Source organism: Onychostruthus taczanowskii, unplaced genomic scaffold (genome assembly GCF_017590055.1).
Source record: "Onychostruthus taczanowskii isolate IOZ18803 unplaced genomic scaffold, ASM1759005v1 scaffold65, whole genome shotgun sequence".
Classification (NCBI taxonomy): Eukaryota; Metazoa; Chordata; class Aves; order Passeriformes; family Passeridae; genus Onychostruthus; species Onychostruthus taczanowskii.
This window is the reverse complement of record NW_024504233.1, coordinates 2694428-2711625: the sequence shown is the minus strand read 5'-3', so window position 1 is coordinate 2711625 and position 17198 is coordinate 2694428. Positions and strand designations below refer to the sequence as shown.

Genomic DNA, 17198 nt, shown 5'->3' with positions numbered 1-17198 from the left:
CCCGCCCCCTCGCACGTCCGCCAATCAGCGCCCGGCGCTACATTTAAACAGCCGGAGCTCGCGGGGCCGCGAGCGCTGCGCGTGAGGGCTCCGCGGGTTCGAAATGGAAACAAAACAAGGGCGGGGAGCAACCGCCTGAGGGACAGCGCTCCGCCCGCGGCCGGACACCGAGGGCCGCGCAAAGCCGCGGGGCTTGCACGTGCGTTTGATTCACAAAGTACTTTAAAGCCAAAAGGAGAATGAGACCCACGCAATACCGATGAAAACATCGGCTTCAGCTGTTTCTCTTTCATGAACGCTGAAAGACACAGAATACTGTGTTTTCTTCTGCTGGGAAACAAAAGAGGGCAGAAATACAAGCTTGGCACAAGCACCCCTGCAAGAAATCCTGTGAAGCACACGATGTTAAGACAAAAGAGCTTTACTTTTCCATAGCAAACAAAATTACACATAGGACTGAGTACTTCACATTTACAGTACACTTCCTAACTTTTCCTTACAGCAAAGGATTTCCCCTAAAAAGACAACTTTAAAGACTTCCATCTAAAATACCAACCTGTACAGATCACGTTTAAAACACATTATCTCAATATATGAGTGACAAAATATTGAGTTCTTTTCACCCTATTCTTTCATATAAAAGGACCAACATTTAACATGACCAAAATGGTTATGGGGGATTAAAAAAAATTTATCATTTTTACCTTTAATCCATCAAAACCTTATAAACAAAAACATTTCTAATAAACCATGAAAAGGACCCTTTCAGCCTTAAGCAAGGTGACCGCCCTGCATTACATTCTGCCAGTGACATTCCAGGATGCACAGGATGAAATAACCACATTGTTGTGAGATTGGGCTGTAGAGCAAGATCCCCCAGGACAACAAGGACCTACGGATAAATGCACTCTGCTTCCCTTTAGCCTCAGCCATGTGGGGAACACACAGGCTGGATCAGGTACACCTGTGTGCTCCACACAGAAATTTCACATATTTTTTATTGTTATCAGGGAAAAAAAAAAAAAAAAAACAACCCTATTCCTCTACAACAGAATTCATTCATAATTCTACATTCATGAACTCCTACAGAGAAGTTACTTTAAATTTAAAAGCTTGAGGGTCGTTTGTTCCTTAGCAGTCCATAAGACGTTTCCTGTTTGATCAAGCACATTGCGAGGTGATGCCTTGGAAGCCTTCTTCAGCTCTGGAGGCTCTTTCACATTTGTTAGAGGGAAATAAGCTCAGCTCTTTGATGACACCAAATACATCTTTTGTCTTTGTGGTCTGGCATGACCCATCTTTAGGAACAACTACTGGAATTATAATCCAGGCAACAGTAGCACTGTATTTTTAAGGAAACCACCGCCTTACAGAAAAATATCTTCACCATTACAATGACTGATGTTCAGCATGAAAAGAACCCATGAGGGATACACCTCTGTAAGAAAAGTGTCAGTGCTCGTAGAGGAAATTCCAATACAAATAAATAAACTGAACATAAAACCCACTGAAAGAATTAAAGACAGTAACCTAGTCTACAACCAGAAATTTGTATAGCAAAAAAATACAGAATTTAATGTTTGAACAGAACGAGTGCACTAAGTTCTCAGAATCATGCAGCAGTCTGGAGTACCAGCACAGACTCCACTTTTCCTCCCAAAGTTCAGCATGTAGAAAAGATCAACTTTTTGCAATGTGCCACTAAACACTCTTTCCAGATCTTTTTAAGAGACACCTGCTTCTTCTTTCTTTGGCAATAAACACTAACTGGTCTAGGGACTGCCTGATGAAACACTCATTGCAAATTCCCCTCCACATCAACAGCACCCACGCTCTGAGGAGCAGATACTGAGTGGGGGGAGCAGACACTGAGGAGCCCCAGCCCGAGAGCTGCGAGGTGCAGACCCTCTGCCCTTCCAGTGCAGTCCTCCTACCAGGGACTATCTTCTATCAAGCAGAAACCAGATCCTTTCACCTACCAAACGAAGTCCCAGCCCATGAAAATTTACTTTGCTCATATATGAATTTTAAGTAGACGTAAAGCCATACGAATTATAGCTCATGTTATTAAATAAAAATAAAAACTATGTATCTAGCACATAAGCTTTCCTATTGTCTTTCACTGTCAACTGGCAATGATCCAGCCTGACCAGCAGGTACGAACACTAACTAGTAGGGTTATCTGCAAACAAAAGACCAAAGAACTAGTAGGTAATTTTTTCCAGGAATGACTAGTAATTCTGGTCACCCGAACAGCAAAAAGCACACTCGTTTTTCTCAAAAACGAGTCCTTTTATAGTCCATTTCTTGTTGGGCATGCACAAACATGGAGCCCTTTGAAAGTTATTGACCTTAATGTTTTCTGAATAATCAACTCAACTAGAGAAAAAAAGCCATTCTTTAGAATAGATATAAAAGGCACAATCATGAAAGAATTTTTAAAAGGACATTATCAAGTAAATATGCTCCAAATTCCACTTCAGTGTTTTCCTAGAGTGCCTTCCAAACAGACTGGACTTTAAAAGAAACAATTATTTATCAACCACTTTGAAACTACTCTTTTGTCAAAAGCCCACAGTACTTATTTCTACTGTAAGACAGAAAAGACAAGAAATAACAAAGAATTAGGCTTTTAGTCTGAGCACTGCACTGACACCACTGATGTTGGGTTACTTTCAACAGTACACTTACAAATGCAGTAGAAATCATGTTTCATGTGCAGATGAATAGTATAAGTATGATACACACACGTAGACTTGAAAAATACACATTAACCAGCCATTTTCAAGCCATGGAGTGTAAAGGTGACAGAAACAATTTTATTTTGAAAGGAGATGAAAGGTGGAGTGAGAAAGCAGAAAGGGTAGTACTTGATAGTGTCCTTTCAGAAGGTGGCATTCAATGGCCTTGTTATTGCTGTGTATTTGCTAGTCTTCAGCCTCTTCCCAGATCTATTTACAGCATGTCAGTCTGAACATTCCCAGAGCACAGCTCTAAATTTTACTTTAGAGATACAAACATAGAACAGTTAAACATATGTAGTCCTGTTTTAGAAACTGAACTTTTAAAGTTTAGGACTTCTATTGTGCTTCTTTGGCTAAGTCCTATTTAAATATTGGTAACACTTATAATTCTATAACTCTGCCACTATTTAACAGCTAACAGAAATCTTTGGTGTGTTTAGGTTAAGAATCCATTAGGGTACAAGCTTCAAAATATGAACATTCAGGCAGTTCTGGCCCCTCTCCTGCAAACTGCTCAACACTGAAGTAGATGATTAATAGAATCTAACACCAAAGTATCTGAATACAATCTCAAATGATCTGTGCCACTTGAGAGTTTGTAGAACTGTGATAAGAGAGTCACCTTATCACAACTCCCTTGTGCTCAGCTCATTGAATAAATTTAACAGTTACAACAATACACATAAATCCAGTTTCCCATTTTAAAGATTCTTTGAGATAATAATTTAACAATAGAGAAAACTGGAGGAAAATTTCAATCTTAGTTCTCATCTTAGTAAGATGGAAATCTTATTATACAATTCTTGTGAGGAATTATGAAGATTATAAAGTTACTTCAGATACTTTCTTTGGCATCATATTCACCAAACAAACACAGAGTAATTATTTTTAAAGTACACTTAAAAGAGAAAGCTTGATGAGGTTAAACTATACTAGATTTCATGGTGACACCAGACTTGTAGTTCCAACTGGGTTTTTTTGAAAAAAACCCCTTACGTCTAGTAAAGAAAGAGCTAAAAATAATTAGACATAAAATACTCTTAAGAGTTTAACTTTGGTTTATAAACACAGTACAAGAAAGTGAGAAACAAAGCAATTTAATTAGCAACTCACAAGAGATTTAGCATTACTAATTTTCTTTCTTTTTTTTTTTTTTTTAATAGAAATTAAATACTGTTCTGGAACAGTCTTTAAATTTCTCCTCTATCACAGATAACCTGAAAATGGGCACATTAATGTGGGACCCTGATATCATTTATGCTTTAGCAAGGGCCAACCATGTCACCCTTTGTGACAGTTCATGGTTTAAAATGACCTTGCAAATACTCCTCCCATTTCTTTTGAAGTTAGAGTGTGAGGTACACTTTAAAGACGAAGAAGATTGAAAACGCAAGGAAAAAAAATGCATCTTAAAATTATATAGAACTAAGTGTAGAAAATTGACAATACCATTGTCTAGCTCTTCCTACATTATTCAATATTAGAGATCAAAGAAGAACTAAGAGGCCAAATTTAGGCAGCCTAATTGTATTTAGGGGGATCATTGAACACCTTGTTTAGTGTCTTCATAAAGTATCATAAATCACTTCTCAGAAGAACCTAGTGCCTGTGTTCACTGGCTAGGCTCCACAGTCCAGCCACCTTTAAAATCCTCCAAAAATGCCTCAGGATCAAGAAAATTATATATTAATTTCTGTGTGAAACATAATTCAAAGTTTGTGTTTCATCGCCCTGCCTGCCCTTAGAAACTTTTCTGAATTTTAAATAGTCCTTATTCTTTTAGAATGCTTTCTATTCCACTTAAAGCATTAACTCAAAGTAAGATGCAGAAAGGCAAACTATTTTTATAAATTAATAGCCAGATATGTAATTACATTTTCAGCCACTATCCTCAAAAGATATTTCAGAGCATTATTTTTAAAAGACCATCTATAAGATTTTTAAAAACTCTTAAAATCACAAGAAACACTCTTTCATATGCATCAAATTGTGCCTAAATGTTCAAATATTATGTAAACAAATTGTTTTCCCAAAACTATGCAGGAGACTTAATGAGTCCAAATAAAATATAAAATATAAATCTTAGTTGCCACATCAGCCTTCTGGTGGCCGACGGCTTCGGTGGAATGTTATGGTCTGATCACGAATGTTCGTTGTTTGAAATATTCTGTACAGTGGGAGTTGTATCTAGCCCCAGTAAAGTTCCAAGATATGACTGGTCTCTAGGATCCAGCATCTGCTCAGGCCTTACAGGATGGACAATGTTTGCAGGCTGTGGAGTCAGGGTGTATTTCTCGAGGAAGGAGAGCTCCGTTGCTCGCTGATAATCCGGCTGCTCGGGCTGCGGGGGAAGGATGCCGTGGGACTGAGCACTGTGCTGCACCAGCTCTGCCTGGGGGTCTGGCATGGCAACGGGGACCAGAGTCACAGGCACACACACTTCTGGGGATACATTCTGCAGCAAAGTTTTGGCTTCTGATTGATATGCTTTGGACTGTTCTACGTACTGTTTAGCCTCAGTCTGGTAAACTTTGTCATCAGAGGTGTACTGCACTGGTAAGGAGACTAGCTTTTCCTCTGGAGAAGATGCCATTGCCTCTTCTGCAGCCTTAGACCCATGAACGTGATCAATATGATACTTCAGCTTGTCTTTTCGTTTAAATGTTGCATTGCAGTGTTGGCAGTTAAAGGGTCGAGCATCTGAATGAATAACCATGTGTTTCGTTAATGTCTTCTTAATTCTGAAAGACTGATTACAGATCTGACATTTGTAGGGCTTCTCACCTGTAAAGACAGAGAAGTAACCATCAGTTATTCTGAGTAACATCAAATCACACATAAATATGCAAATACCTTCCAGGAATTATGGCATCAAGACCTACTATGAAACAATTTCACTGAAGACAAACTAAGTTCAGCATCAATTTCAGAATCAAGAGAGTCATCAGGAATTTGTTTAGAAGTTATATTGGCATACTTTTCTCCTTACATACAATTCTCTCAGTACTCTGGACTTACATTAGAATAAAAACAAAATTAAAAAGGACAGTCTTTTAACTGTTATGATACTGGGATTAAATGAGCTTAGTTTTTACATCTGTACATTTCAAAAGACAATGATTTTCCTAAACACAAGGCAGGAAAAACAAAGTCAAACAGAAAGAACACAGCCCTTTCCAAAGGGAGGTCACTCCTTGTTTAGATTAGCACTTGAAACACAGTAATCTCTGGAGCACAGAAACATTTAGAAGGTGTGGGTAAATTTGGCAAGAACACACATACCAGTGAACTAAAGGAGGAGGTGCAAAAAGTGCCCCACAAACCTGAGCTGAGATTATCAGTACTCCAGCTAATCAATCATAAAACAGTATTCAGGAATAGCCAATATATGAGAATGAATGAAGTCTTGCTGCTTTCTCCTACTCTCATCCTGAATGTCAACAACCATAATGAATAAAATAATTTAATCAATATCAATGCATAAAAATACATTCCTACATGTTCTGTAGTTTAGTTGGGGTTTATTTTCTTTTTACCTGAATGTGTCCTAAAATGCATTTCCAAACTGGATTTCCCTTTAAAAACTTTCTTACAGACTTCACACTGGTGAAAAGTTGCTTTATATCTTTAAAGAAAAAAAAGACATTTCGTGTTATTTTTGTAACCAGCTAGCAGTAAAGTTATGTCCACAGTCCTTTCTGAAATCTTTAACTGCAAAACAGCTAAATACCAAACTTTCCAAATTTCCTCACTTATGTTCCTATTTCCTGGCATCTACATACTAATTCTGGAAAAAAACAGAATAAGCAATGTACCGTACTTTTGTAAAGTCAGACACATCTTTAATGGCTTCTACACAACACTAATGAGTACTAATAGCTAAACCACATCATTTGAAAACAACCAGAGCTGTTTATTTCAAATCTCTGAGAGGTTTATTTTTAGAGCTCAAGAGTTTTAAAATCTGTTTTCAAGTTAGAGACACAACTTGGGTTTCAAAGTTTATACCTCCTTTCAGAGCCACTAATCTGCTGTCAGCTTCTAAAATACCTTAAATATCAGATAATTCTCCCTGTGCTTACATGATGACTAATAATTCAGTTTTAACTAGTCTGCAATGAGAATATTACAGCAAACCATCAATTAAAAACAACAACACTGAGACAGATAATTGACAAATTAAAATCTGATCCTTTTTAATGCTTTTATTTACTTAACTGTGCTACAAACTAAATACCTAGCTTAAACTGTGGAGGCAATTTTCTGTCATCCCCTTCAAACTGTAATAATATCTCTAGGAAGCCTGAGGTACAGGCATGACAAACACACAGATAAGCAGAATTCTGCTCACACATGCAAGTCCCAACAACATCAATTACAGTACAGAAGCATTTCTGCAGGTGTAAAAACATCACACTTACTTCTGCCAAACTTTTTCTCCTAGATGAACACTTTTATAATGAACAGTGAGGTGGTCTCGACGGCCAAAACATTTTCCACATTCCTCACACTGATGTGCTTTTTCACCTACAAGGGCAAAATTCAATAAATTTTGGTTAAATAATTTTGGAACTTATCAAATGTCTATGCCCTATAATCATGGTCCCACAGTTCAGCCAATCAAGCTCTTCCACACCTCCTTTGGAGAAGGATTCTCTCTTATTAAAGAAGAAAATTTAGGAAGCATGGTGGTTCTATCAGAGTAGGGACTTTCCCACTTGTTATATAGGACTAATCCACATGATTCCTACAAAGCACTTTGTGCTCCAAGTCAAGAGACACTTCCCCAAACTCACTGCATGGGAGTACAAGTGAATGACTGGAAATGTGCTCTCTTCATTATGACCACAGGGTACCTTCAATAATTCAGCTGCTTTAAAGAGAAACTTATTGAAACATACCAATTATTTTCAGCTACTAATTTGTATAACGTAAAATTACACCTCAGTATTTATCATTTTAATCATCCTGATGGACATAGTTACCTTTTTCTTTTATGCTGCTGTTTAAGAGTATCTTGATGCTTTTTAGTCATCTTGAGATCTTCCACAAAGTGGCAGAATATTTCTTCTCATGTAAATAGGGGTGTGGACAGTCAAAGAATGTAACTTTCTAGAGGGGGAAAAGCAAATAGAGCAGAAAAGAGGATTTTTTTTTTTTGTTTGTTTTGTTTTTTGGGGTTTTTTTTTGGTGTTTTTTTTTTTTTTTTTTTTTTTTTTTTGTTTTTGTACTTGGGAGTTTTCAAAGATTTCTTTTTCATAGCAGACATTATGATTTCAAACACCAGGAAACAAGCTGTCTTTCACATAAAGACTCAGGAAGTTTAGACTCTGATCACTTTCATACTTCCATGCTGCCTAGAAAGTATTTTGCCTCCTAGAAGGTTGTATTTCCTCTGGATCCTGTTGTGAAAAAGTCATTGGTGAATCTTTGCCCTTCCTATACATTTGATAACCTTTTTGCTCTCAGAGCAACAGGTTGTTTTTGGTGGTTTGTTTTTTTTTTTTTTTTTTTTTTTCTTTCTCCTGATCATCCCCATCTGTTCACAGGGCTGATTCCCTCAGCCTTCCTTCTCTCTTTCCCACAAGAGAGATTTCAGAAACACCTCTCTGACGTTCTTTGCATTTAAGTGATCAGTGTACAAACTTTGACAGAGACTCTGACAGCTTCTTCTGTGTTGTGGCAATAATGTTTCACACAACTGCTATTAAAAAAAAGAAATCTGGAATAATTAAAAAATCCTCCTTTTTCGCTTTTGCTTTTTGTATTTATGATTGTTAAATCAATTCATTGTTACATGTTTTTGACTGTCCCTCAGTTTTCTATGGTATCATGGAGGAAACATTTGGCTTTTATATCTTTAAAACATGTCAGATTAACTCTACTTTAGTAGACCTTAAAAAGAGTGGCAGGAATTTTTATCATGCCTAAAACATTGCATGCACTGAAAAAAATTCCCATAATTAACTTTTTACTTGGTTTTATTTCAAAATAGTAATTTTGAAGTCAATTTCCAAAGAAAATACTTACCTGAATGTATTTTTTTGTGTTTTGTCAGATGGTCATGCCGAATAAATGTTTTCCCACATTCTTCACATTCATATCTCTTGTCATCATGATGCACTCTTAGATGAAGTCTGCATATTGAGTCATAAACATGACCATAAAATGCAATTTTGTTAACATAATCTGTACTGCTAAATCAATGCAAAATAGCAGAAAATGCAGTCTTTGATGCTCCACATAAGTATCAAGAAGTAACTTGCAGCTGAACTGCACCTGAATTCTCAGAGAGAACTGAGATGAGCTCTCTTAAGTTAAATTAATTTAGTGGGATATTTTATGCTTATTTTCTCATTGAATAACAAAAACACAGAAGTTATGTATGTGCAAAAAACTCGTAGAGGTTTTTTGTGTTTAAGCCACTAATGTATTACAAACAAAACAAATTCTCACAGATTAGCAATATATTTTTTAAACTGAAAGATGTTTAGAACATTTACTAATGCTTTCAGAGGTGGAGCACATCAAACACATACATTCCAAAGAATTATGTCAATAACATGAATGCATATATATCACCAAAGAAGCAAAACAGTTCGGCAGCTTGTTTAATAAAATTATATACCTGTAAGAGCTTCCATGACGAAAACTCTGCCCACAAATACTGCAAAGATGAGGCTTCTCTCCACTGTGAATTCTCAGATGTTCTTTCAAAGTTGTTCTGTTTAACAAAGCCAAAAATTTAACTTTAAGCAATATCCCTGCCACTTTCAAGTGAAGCACACTACCGTTTTCTCAAATTCTTTTACTGTGATGGTTCACAATAGATCTGAGTGGCTGTATAAATTCAGATATACACATCAACACATCCATTCAAAGACAGTCTGGCAACCTATTTACTGAACAAACTGGGTCTAGAAACAGTATCAGGAAAGAAATAAAGCACTGTCCCAACGTAAATCTGGAAAACATACATTCAGGAAAACTTCTTTCCAAAAAAATTGCAAGATGTTTTTGCACAACAGAGAAACTTCAGTTTTTTAACAATAAGAAACTTAAATGAAGTGAATGAGAGGTAAGACTTTCGTAATATATTTGCACTTCATAATTAATTACTTACAGCTGTCCCTCTTAATTTTAGAGGTGATCAGAAAATCCCATGCTACCTTTTAAAACACTAACACTCTGAAATGTCCCGTTTATGTTAAAAACTCCAAGCATATTTAACAGCAACCAAAGTATGCTAAATATTGCTGTGTTCTGCTGAAGTTCAAGTAGTCAGCCAAGTGCTTACCGTTCCCGGACGGATTTCCCACAGATGAAACATGTCCATTTCCTCTTTCCCCCATGAGTACATTCTATGTGGCGTTTCAGATTCCCTGTGTCATTAAACTGGCGGCCACAAATATCACAAGGAAAAGGCCCTACAGAGAGACAGATACATGGAGTAGGATTGACTGTCAGCTAAAATAAACAGAAAGCCCAGACTGGTTACTTTTGAAGACCCTCATCAGTTTACAAAGCAAAAGTTATGTCTAACAAATTATTCATCTTTAGTACAGTCAGCATACTTTAGTTAGCTTTTGTGAGCTTTCTGCTGAGTTGCTTCTAAGATATGGCATTCTGGCAAATTTCATGACAGTAAAACAAAAATTCAGAATTCATAGTCAAAAGCAATTAAGCCCATTTAGACCGCTTGAAATAAAAAATTCTTATCACCCATCTAGTTCCAACCAAGAAATAATCAGTAGTATTAAAAAGTCTGCAGAATACTTCAGGAGGAAAGGAAAAGGTCTTTTGAAAACTCAAGAAGACTCTGACTCCCTAGCTGAGAATCAATTTTGTGCAAAAAACTTTCAAATCAAACTAGCTTTAATTCTTCTTTCTCCCCAAAATTCTGACTTTTTTGGGTACAAGAGAATGCCTCAAAAGGACAGCTGAACACAAAAGTAAAAACCCAACCGACAAAAAGCCTTCCAACAACTCTCCCACCAAAAGTGGAAAAGAGAATTGTAAAAGGAGGGGGGGTGGAAACCAGACTGACCAGGACATAAAATGGTGGGGGAATGTTTTACTTTAAATCTAGTGTTTACATGTCAGAAGGAGGTTTCTATACCGAGATGGAATTTTTCTTGATGTTTCAGTCTTGCAAACCGGGATTTAAAATGCTCTTCACAGTAGGTACATTTGAAGGGTTTATCCTGAGAGTGAAGGATCATATGCTCTTCTAAGTGAGGTCTTCGAGTGAAAGATTTCTTACAAATCTGAAATGATACCACACTTTGTCAAAGATATATCCACTATAACCAGATTCTTTTCCTCTTCATAAACTCGTAACAGTTTATTTCATCTGCTCTCTGCACCAATGTAAGATTAAACACGGATTCTTCAGAAACCTCTACGTCACTATGGAAAGCCCTGCAGTCAACATCAAAACCAACCTGTGCTCTACCTAAACCAGAGTGGACTGTAGCTGCACAGGTCAGGATGCAGATCCAGCCTAAATCAACCACTGGCAACTCCTGCATGCAGTTACATGTCCTCCCCAGTCCTTCTTTCTACTGACTCCAGCACTTCCCAGACTCCCTTCCCAGGGTGTTTCAACACAGTAACTCAGCCAAAAATAACCCAGTGGAAAAAAGCAAATAGCTTTGGCTTGGTTTTGGATGCTGAAACAGTTTAGTTGACTGTGGTAAAAGTTGTTGTAGCATAAACTATCATAGAACCAAAGTCACACCTGTTCCTTTATTTCCTCTGGGAAATTCCCTGACAGCAGGTATTAAAGAGAAAATGCCAATAACAACAAGGAAATATATAACTCAAAATACATTTTAGAACTACAGGACCATCACAAGCCTAACATTATGTATGCTTTTTAGTACTGCTTTGGATTAACCAAAACCAAAATGTTCAAGAATTATTAGCAGTGACTTAAATAAGCACACAGTACAACTACAGAATTTAATCCACAGCTCAAATCCAGGCATTTAAACCAGGTATTACAATTTATCATCAGGGTCCTATGCTTCAACACACAGAGTGCTCACATATTTCCCTGTGAGACTCCTGCTGTTGTTTATGACATCTCAGCTGAGCACTATAACTCCCACACATTAACTCCTGCAATCAGCTTCACAGAGCACACATGAATAAGGAAATCAAAACCAGCAGCTTTACTTGTTTAAAAACGCATTAATGTTAAATATAGATGTAAGAAAATCCATATTTATATAAAGTATAACAGCCCTCCTGCTTTTCCTTACTATTAATATCTATTGTTTGTGTAAATTTGCTCACATTCCTCAAGGATTAAAATATGGTCAGCAAATCCTGTTGTTCACAGACAGATTACAGCATAAACCAATAACCTTAGTGCAGCTTACATCTGTGGCACCTTTACCCTCAGAACACACCACATGAACAAAGTCACAGCACAGCACCCAAGGGTCCTGTTCAGTGTCCAACTGCTGTAAAAACTGGAATTCTACCTGCTTTTAATTCAAGTCCATTTTCAATGCACATGAGCTGTACAGGAGCAACAGCTCACTCCTTTAAAAATTTCTACTTACAATTTTCAATTTAAAAAAATAAATCCACAAACCAGGAAGTGGAGTTTATCAAATCACTCCTCTGGTAACACACCTTCCCAGGAATGAATGTCAACAATGTTGCACAACTGATTCTCACCATTAAAATGTTTCTTATCTAGTAACAAACAGAATCTGTAACACGTTCACACAATACAGCTTCACCTGGAAGATAACACCCTTTGATGAACCAGGTAATAACCTTGAACCACAGTCCCACCAGGTGCACAATGAACAATACCAATTCCTACGGCTGATATCTCCCAACTTTATACTGTGTGTTTACAAGTGAAAGTTCCCAAACAAAGCAAGGTTGTAATTATATTACAGCCCCTAATATTACAGACATACTGCAGCATACAGCAGCTTGCATTAACAAAACAGCTGCCCTAAAAAAGGAAACCAAATCCCTTAAAAAAAAATAACAACAACAAAACCCCACCTCTGAAACCTTACAACATTATTTGGCAGCATACACATAGAGAATGGAAATTCTACAAATTCCTTTTTAGAGCAGATGTAGTTTCACACATATACCTCTCACAAGAAAATCAAGTAAAGTATTCTGTGATTTTACAACTAGAGATAAATTTAGCACAAATTTACAATTCTGTTGACATGCATGTGCAGGTAAATGAGAAAGTGTTTCATATTTAACATATATTTTCCTCGCAATTGAGAGATCTTTCCTGTAACAGTATACTTTATGGTCAGTGTTTGTCATGTGTAATTAACAGGAGAGCAAATACTGGTTTTAAAGCATTCATAACACTCAAATCTAATAATCTGTAAACTGATGTATTTGAAAAAAATCCTGCCGTAGAATTCAAATTGGGTTTATTTATCCGACCAGAGGCTGTACCTATGGAGTAGACACAAAGTTCAGTCCTTAAATCAGCAGACAGAGGAAATGTATCACTTAAGAGGAAAACCAACCCCTAGAAAGCTTTCTGAGATTTCACAGAAACACATACCAAATTTTCATTAAACTTCACAGAAGGTAAACTCTGTATGGAAAGAAAAATCTACTGAAGGATTACTTACATCACATTTCCAACCTTCACTCTTTGTCTTCTTGATAGAAAGAAATTCTTGTACATTCTCTGGATGAAACCTAGGAGAATGACAGAAGCTGAAAGTAGTCATAACTTTCCAAGATCCAAAAACTAAATATCTATTTCTAAGCTTTATATGTCACAGAAGTTGATCACCACACTGGCAGAACAGAATACTGATCCTGAAACAATTTTAATGACACAAGTAACTGGAAAGCAGTGTTGACTATGGACTCCTGTAGAACCTTCTACAACATCTGATAAGACAGAAAGCAGTTTCAACCTCTGGATATTTACAAATAAAAAAGAAAAAAGGCAGTATGTAAATAATACCTTATAATTAGACCTGCCATAAATTATTTATCTAAAAGAATCTGCACAGAAACTGTTTAGATATGTATTATCATCAACAGTAAAGCACTGACATCTAAAACTAAAGAAGGTATTTTACTCTACCTTCAAATTAAAAGCAATCAGGTAATTTTTAAGTTTGATGTGTTCTGACTGTGCTAGCTCGTCTGCAAGATTCTAAAATTTGTAATAAAAACTTTTGGCAGAACCCCCATAGAAGCACTACTGCTATTTCTTACAGCAGGTTAGGTGATACTGCTAATCCCCCTGCCTTTTGAAAAGGCAGCTATTGGAAGAAACAGTAATAAAAATAATGCAGAGTATGCTGTGTTTACAGATATATACATACACTTATCTTCACTTTTAAAATGAAAATAATGCTTCTTCAGAAATGCAAGACATTATACTTGCCTCTTCACGTGCTTTGCTAAGGTCTTCTTGCTTGCATGGAGCTTATTGCAGTAGGGACATTTGTGTTCCTTCTTAAGGAAGTCAGTGTCACTGGAGTGTTTCTTTCTGTGCACTGTCAGGTTGGACTTGGTAGAGTAGCGCTGGTGACAAATATCACATTCAAAAGGCTTCTCGCCCGTGTGGACACGGGTGTGGCTCTCGTATTTGCCTGGACAACAAAGTCAAATCTGTTAGCATGAACTGCAACAGGCATCACCTGCAACAGGCATGCTTGGGGTTGGTTCTATAATCTCTCTCACATGCAGTCAAGCTCAAAGTACCCTCCACATCCATCCAAAGATTCCTACTGGCTTACACCACTGAAAACTGCCCAGTGCTCACCTATGTGTTTGATCCAAGGTCTCTCCAAATGCTTCCATCTTCCTGTAAGTTTGTGCAAAGGTTACAAGTCACTCTTGTTCAACCTTACAGCACAGTCTGACCTTAAATACTGCAAATTACAGTCCTATTCTGTCACCACAATGACCATGAGTACCTTTGCAGAATGGGGAACAGCCTCACAACCAAATGGTTGTAGTTTCAAACAGCAGAACAATGAAAGATAGTCATGAGTACCTTTGCAGAATGGGGAACAGCCTCACAACCAACTGGCAATCTTAAGGTACTTTCAAACAGCAGAACAATGAAAGACACAAACCCTTGCACATTATCTGTACTTGGGACCCAACACGCTACCAGAAACGAAAATGCTACTCTGTCATTTCACTCACACAGCCTGTATTCTCTCTTCTGTTTGCCAAAGTTTTTTCTGAGGACAAAATCCTATCCTGTGGAGAAATCTACCTCGAGTCAACAGCAGCCTCTCTGCTTTGTACTAGATTTTACTTTTTTCTCTGTAGAACATACATGCATGCTGCTGTATAGTACTATAAATTTATGAGCTTCTGCAGCTCATAAATTTAACATGTAAGTCAATTGTCCATTGTAATACAAGCTTATAAAGAAATACTGTATGTATCACTTGTTTTAATGCATGCTTGCCATGGATTTTTTGAGCACAGAACTAAAATTCTAAGTCATGAATGTGCAAAGAGAAAAGGGCTTCCAATGTGTGCAGAACCAGAATGTACCATTCCATCCCTAAATACTCACAGGCCATTTATTTCTGCACAGTAACTGTGCTTTTACACACTGTGCTAACAACAAGAATCCAGAGCAGTGGAAGAGAAATAAATGTAGTATTTGCAGATTTTTAAAATAATGTGCTCAGACAATTTATTGAAACTATTTAGCACCACAGACACAACAACTTAATACACTTCAAGAAAATAGCAGCATACTGGCTCAGTGAGATGATCCAGAAATTCTTATATTCACTCCTCAGGACAGAGAAAAAACTGGATTTCCCACACAAACAGGAGACGAAGGAAATGAACTTGACTCGCTCTTACCTATTCGATCAAACTTTTTGTCACACTTGGGACACTGCAGTAGCTTTTTGCTACTGCTTTGAATGATGACTGGAGCTAAGCCTTCAGGAATATTCCCCATTGAGTCAACTGCTTCAGAACCCTCTTCAGCATCATTCTGTTCCTTTTCGCTTTGTTCTTCAGATTCCGAATCTTCACCTGACATTTCCTCTTCCTGCCCATCTTCATCCACATTGCACTCACTTTCTTCACTGTCTTCAAATTCACTTCTCTCAGATGTCTCCTTGTCAGAACTGACTTTTTCCAAGTTGCTGTCAGAGGCATCACCACTTTCATTGTCACTGACACCGAACTTAGCGGGACATTTCCGGCTTCTCGTGGAGCGCCTAGTGGAAAAGCTGGCCTTCTCAACCATTTTTAACCCATGCTTTTGTTCCAGGGAAAGGGGGCGGTGGGCTTTAGCCAAATGATTTTCTAAAGACTTCTTGTAACAGAAACTTCGACCACAGTAAGTGCACTGATGACTATTTAATAGTTTACCTGTCAGTTCACTGAGTGTTTCCCCTGGTGTAGGTGCATCAGTTACCACATCAGTCTGTACAGTGGAAACACTTTCGTTATTTAGTAACTTCACTGCATCTATGATATCTAGAAATTTCGCTGCTTCCAGCACTAATGGAATTTCATTTTTATAGACAAAAAACTCAGAAGTGTAAAGAAACTCAAGCAAATGTTGAAAGACAGAATGAGTTACATGATCTAATGTGACAACATCAGTGCTTGGATTTTTGCTCAAACAGGCATGAAAATAACTACTCCCAACAGCCACAACAACTTTGTGAGCACTAAATTCTTTTCCTTCTACAATTATGAGTAAATCACAAAATGATGGATGTTTCTGTCTATCATCATTTAAGTATTTAAGTAGATTTTTGTTATATTGCAATGAGCTTAGGAGCTTTCTTTGTTCTGGTGATGGTGAAAGTTCTTGGGAAGATTCAAGCAGATCTGCAGGAGCTATTTCTGCAGACTTGGAGACAATTTCTTGCGCACAGTCCACTACAAGAATCTGTTCTGAAGTATCTTTCTCATGGCCAAGATGAACCTTTTCATTTAGACTTGCAGCGAGCCGTCTCCTTTTCTTCATTGCAAAAGTGCAACTTCAGGATCAGGAGCTTCATAGGTGATTACCAAAGAGTTCCCGTGAAGACCTGGTTCTGCTCCAGACCTTAAGAAAACATGCAACAGTAATTTCATACTCTGCCAAAAGAATTATGATGAAAATTATTCTTAGCTCTTAAACATTACTTCAATTTTTAACAACGCTTCCTATATTACACCGTTAGTTTTATGTATCTGCGTAACTGAGGTTTTTATTAAGTCCCTAAAATCTCTGCGCTGCAGACCGCGGCATACCCTGCTGCGAGCCAGCGAGCAGACACTGCCTATTATTAGCTCTAAGGCGGCGGCCGGGCGGGCTTCGCTCGGCTCCCGGCCGCATTTAGCCTGTGCCCCGCTCCGGGACGGGCGTACACTGTTATTATTACTGCACCGAAGCTCCTTCTCTTTCCGTTTCACCCCAACAGGACGAACCACCCCAGCCGCTCCCCAGGCCGG

General features: G+C 37.7%; 1 protein-coding gene across 1 annotated transcript; it reads right to left on the bottom strand.

Moving 5' to 3' along the window:
• Positions 1-1015: 1015 nt before the first annotated feature.
• On the bottom strand, positions 1016-17177 carry ZBTB41 (zinc finger and BTB domain containing 41). Its single transcript, XM_041420711.1, has 11 exons — positions 16998-17177; positions 15603-16809; positions 14152-14359; positions 13379-13448; positions 10864-11011; positions 10042-10171; positions 9373-9468; positions 8775-8881; positions 7166-7271; positions 6281-6369; positions 1016-5528 (listed from the first exon to the last, which is right to left on the bottom strand). Exons 2-11 carry the CDS (start codon positions 16726-16728, stop codon positions 4885-4887), a joined length of 2724 nt encoding a protein of 907 aa, XP_041276645.1. The 5' UTR covers positions 16729-16809; positions 16998-17177; the 3' UTR covers positions 1016-4884.
• Positions 17178-17198: the final 21 nt, after the last annotated feature.